Raw genomic sequence first — 4,653 nt, forward strand, 5'->3', positions numbered from 1 at the left:
CTACTACTACTACTACTACTACTACTACTACTACTACTACTACTACTACTACTACTACTACTACTACTACTACTACTACGATGAACAACAACAACAACAACAATAAAATAATAATAATAATAATAATAACAACAACAACAACAAACAGAAACAACAACAACAAACAAAAACAACAAAAGCAAGTAAAAACGATTAGCAACACGCAAAGCGTTCTAGCGTAAGGTACGAGTACTAATCAACGTAAAGAGAGGTTCTCTTACTTTAAAAGAACAATTTTTGCCCTCAAGTTCTGCTCCCCCAAGCACAGGCAATAGAAAGTCAAGTTAACGATGTTCCTTCAAAATAAATGTATTAAGTGTCGTAAGCGTTCAATCAAGATTTTCTGAAAAAAGGTTAGTAGTTCATTAATTTAGGTTCGTTTCATAATATAGGGTAATATACACGTATAGGCAATTAAGAGCGCCTAATATCGAGACCACACATGTATCCAATACAATTATGACTATACAAAATCTTTTGTGTTTTGGTGAGTGTTTTTCGGCGCTCGCAACTACCTAAGCTCATATGAGCGTGTGGGACGTATCAAACATTTTCAGTTCGGTAGGAATTAAAGTTGAATTTTTTCCCCCGAGTGTAGCCGAACCGTACTCTTATCGATTTTGGACCACCAAGAGCTTTTCAACGCACACAATTAGCACACGGGACCTCCGAGATTTTTCGCCCTTGTCCGAGGAGGCTAGGCGTTAGATCTTATCTATCCTTTAATCAGGGGTGTGGCTGAAAGACAGCAGAAAGAAAGAGTGAAGGAGAAGCAGTAGAAAGATTGCAGAAAGACTCAAGAACCCAGAGGAGAAGCAAAAAAGAGGGATGGGGGCAAACAATGGAAACGAAAGAAGACAACAGAACATGGTTAGAGAGCAAGGAAGGAGATGAAAGGAGAACATTTTAGAGAAGAACATGTTCGTCGCTGTCTGATTTCGAACCCGGGGTCTATAGAATGAGAGGCGAAAACCTAACCTCTAGACCATGAGAGTCCCCTATACATGTAATACCTTTGCACGAATATTATTTGAAATATTATAATATACATATGTACATAGATATATTATAATGCTAATATCGTTTTATGGTCAAAGAAATAAACAAGGTGTTACTGAACACAACCTGAGAATCCAGCCCGTCAAAGAACTTCCCTTTTCTCTCTCCGAACTCTTAGGTGGAGACCACTATATAACATACATTGCGCGCGTGCGCTGTGTGTGTGTGTGTGTGTGTGTGTGTGTGTGTATGTGTGTATGTGTGCGTGTGTGTGTGTGTGTGTGTGTGTGTGTGTGTGTGTGTGTGTGTGTGTGTGCATGTGTATAAGTGCGTGTGTGTGTGTGTGTGCATGTGTATGTATGCGGATGGGGGTGGGAGGAGAGGGGCGCTCGCATGTATGTATGTGTTGATGCCCATGTGTGGGCTATGTATTTTCCCTCGAGGACATGCATATTCTTTTTATGAGCGGGTGGTTGAATGGCACCACTGGTAGGATTTTCTTCTTTACTTTTGCCTCTGTTGTTTCTGTCTATCTGTTTTACCTTTTCCCATCACTAAATGAACATTATTGTGTCGATGTGCTCCCCCTCTCTCCCCGAAAACAAAACGCACAACTTAACAAAAATTACAATACAAATAGATCTAAACAGAAAAGCCCCTGGGAATGTTATGGAAGCGTTCCAGGGGTGAGCCATGCTTTTGGTTCAGTTAACATGTCACGTGAACCCTACATATGAAAAAATGTTTAATTTACAAAGTGTTTAATTTTCTTGTTAACCCTTTCACTGCCTAGTCCGAGACTGTTTCGAGCTCTGTGGTTGAGCTGTTGGTATAATTTGCCGTCTCATATACCCATACGGGAAGCAAATAAACCCATTACACTCTGTATTGTTTTCTAACACATCCCCCCCCCCCCCACAACCACCATACCACTCCCCACACTCTAGGTATTTGCTTTCTGATTTTTTCTCTTTTTTTGCCGTCGGTAAATCTTTAAGTATTCGAAACTTAAGCCTACTCTTTATACATATTTCAGGCAATGAACTCCCCCATGATGCCTCAAACAGAAAGACCTCGTCAGTAGTTTACCACAGGCATGCCCTGGACTTGGGTATCTGTCCACGAATGGTACGTCACACGACGGACCTACGTATGCTGGACTGGAAACGGTACGGCTGGGACAAAGCTGGTCTCGAACCCAGGCAGAGGATCAGGGGATGGGCGGGATTTTTTAAAAACAACAAGAGGGAGTCGGAGACACGACCCTGTAGAAAGACGAAACGCACCTCCTGCAGTTTGTACACTCTTGAGGAAGAACGTATACCTCTGACATCGAGATCACTTCCACCGCTACCAACAAACGGACTGGGTGAACCAATGTTGAGGAGGCCGACAGTTATCCCTCCTCACCCCGTCACCGAAGGTGGGGAGATTTTCAAAATGATCACCAAAGGGCGTGAGCTCAAACCGTTCTCTTTCGAAGATGACCCTGCTAAAGCGAATAAATTCTACGACACGCACTTTCCTCTGTTGTGCAAGAAGCTACGTCAAGGCTCACTTCCGGGATCTGCGCGCGCAGTGACACAGCTTGACGTTGATCCGGCTCGAGTTAGCAGTGCTGAGAGGCGGACTCGAGATCTTCTAGATAGGATGTCGGACGCTGAACGTCTTCTAGCCGAGATTGAGTGCGATTCGGATAGTTCAGAAGCGATGGTCACCGAATTGAGAGATGTGACCTTTGACCCTACTTCATGGTCGTGGAACAAGGAAAGGTACGCAGTTCCCGACGGTTACACCGTCAATACCAGGCCTTCTAAACCCAACGCTGGGATAAAAGTGAACAGAAATTAGGACAAGTGATGAACGCTTTCCTTCAGATACGTTACATTTGCACTAGTTCGCATTAGGCTTACTACTAAAAGCCGGAACGATTGGGCCATATTGCAAACTACAGTAATATAACAGGCCCACGGATGTCATGTTTGCGGATAGTTTTCCTCAAATGTATTTCAATTATATTGTCTTTAATGCAACAGCGTTGTGCGTCATAATTTTCATACAAATATTTCTCGTTGAGGTCAACAGAGCGCTGATTTATCTTTGTCTCGCTCAGTTTACGAATATAATTCTACGGCTCCGAATTCAGCTTTGCACACCCTTCACACCCGAGGAGCAAATCGTGATGTTGACTAGAGAATTTAAAAAAAAGATATGAGGGGTAAATGGGCGAACAGACTGAACAATGTTCGGGTTGTGAAGTCGAGGAACGTCATAAAGTTGTAACGAGCAACTTGTGATTTCTCAGTGCGGTTCAATATCCAGTGACGTGGAGACACCATTTTGACCTTTATAACACTCACCTCGAGGAATATGTATTAGGCAGAAATATCAAGGGAGGGTAGGGCTACCTGGCAGCTAAGCCCTTGCAGGGTTGGTGGTGATGGCGTCTTAGCGTAGAGGACCTATGACACTTGCCTCCAATCCTAAAGGTCCACTAGAGTCCGACTAGAGTCCTTCCGGGAGATTTCAGACATCTCAGATACTCACCTTTACTTCCACCTTTTTTTATCCTCTGTTGTCAATAAGCGTCGAGGGGAAATGCAGTTTTCTATGGTATGCCAGCTCTGCAGCTCTGTCAGTTTGGATTTTAATATGATTTCTCAGGGTTTCTTTGACGCCCCCAATCTATCTTTTGCGTGGCCTTCCTTTTTCCTTTAGAAACTTCTCTGATACTTTCTCAAATCCAACTGGGACGGACACTACATCGGAGAAGCAACATAATAAGTGTAATTAGTATTCTTTTTAGAATGAGAGGATAGGGGAGGTACGGGAGAGAGTTGCCAGAAGCAGCCAGCACTCCGTGAGTTCACACGGTGAACGCATAGAAGGGTTTATCTTGTCTGTAGTGACAGGCAAAAAAAGGGGGGGGGGAGTCTCCTTTTTATGTAAGTGTTTTTACGCCACCATTGACACAATTTAGATCATTTAAGGGAGCGGGCTTCCATCCCCCGCCTGTCAGGGCCAACCTGGGCTGAGAGGGATACAACATCCCAGCAGAAAGACCGAGATTTAAAAAAATAAAAATTCTCCCTACTTGGGAATAGAACTCCGGTCTCCTGCGCGCGAAGGCGAAGCACCTAACCACTACGCAGTTGGCGCCTGCGGGATATCTCAACTCTTTGAAATGTTTAGTATACTTAGGTCAATATGCGTCTTTCCAGCTTCTCAAATTGAAGTTTGCATGTTCACTTACAACATACCTGGTTCATACTTAAGGAAACGACGACGACCATGACTCACAGTATGACCATACGGACAATTTATTGTATTCACATTAAGTGATAGGATTTCCAATAAATAAGATACAAGTACATGTATTGCATTTCTTGGTGTTTTTCTATTTGTTTAAGTAAGACAACAAAAAGTACTATTTACACATCGAATTGATTCATCAACACAAAGAGAAAAGAGATTCATGAGCTATTTGAATACCCCCTCCCGACCCCACCCATCTCTTGCCCCCACCCCCCCTCCCGTCCAGTTCTCTTCTCGTCTCTCTAGTTCCAGTATATCTGTCTGTCTTTTTGTCACTTTGCCTGTCCATCTCCCTCTTCC

General features: G+C 43.3%; 1 protein-coding gene across 1 annotated transcript in view; it reads left to right on the plus strand.

Moving 5' to 3' along the window:
- LOC101857077 overlaps positions 1-4,420 on the plus strand; it is a 6,735-nt gene extending 2,315 nt beyond the window's left edge. The window contains exon 3 of the mRNA XM_005111604.3: positions 2,075-4,420. Within this exon, the coding sequence (XP_005111661.1) occupies positions 2,075-2,889 (815 nt within the window). The 3' untranslated portion in view covers positions 2,890-4,420. The remainder of the gene's footprint in view (positions 1-2,074) is intronic.
- The last annotated feature ends 233 nt before the right edge of the window (positions 4,421-4,653 follow it).

This window comes from Aplysia californica, unplaced genomic scaffold (genome assembly GCF_000002075.1).
Source record: "Aplysia californica isolate F4 #8 unplaced genomic scaffold, AplCal3.0 scaffold01086, whole genome shotgun sequence".
NCBI classification, from domain to species: Eukaryota; Metazoa; Mollusca; class Gastropoda; order Aplysiida; family Aplysiidae; genus Aplysia; species Aplysia californica.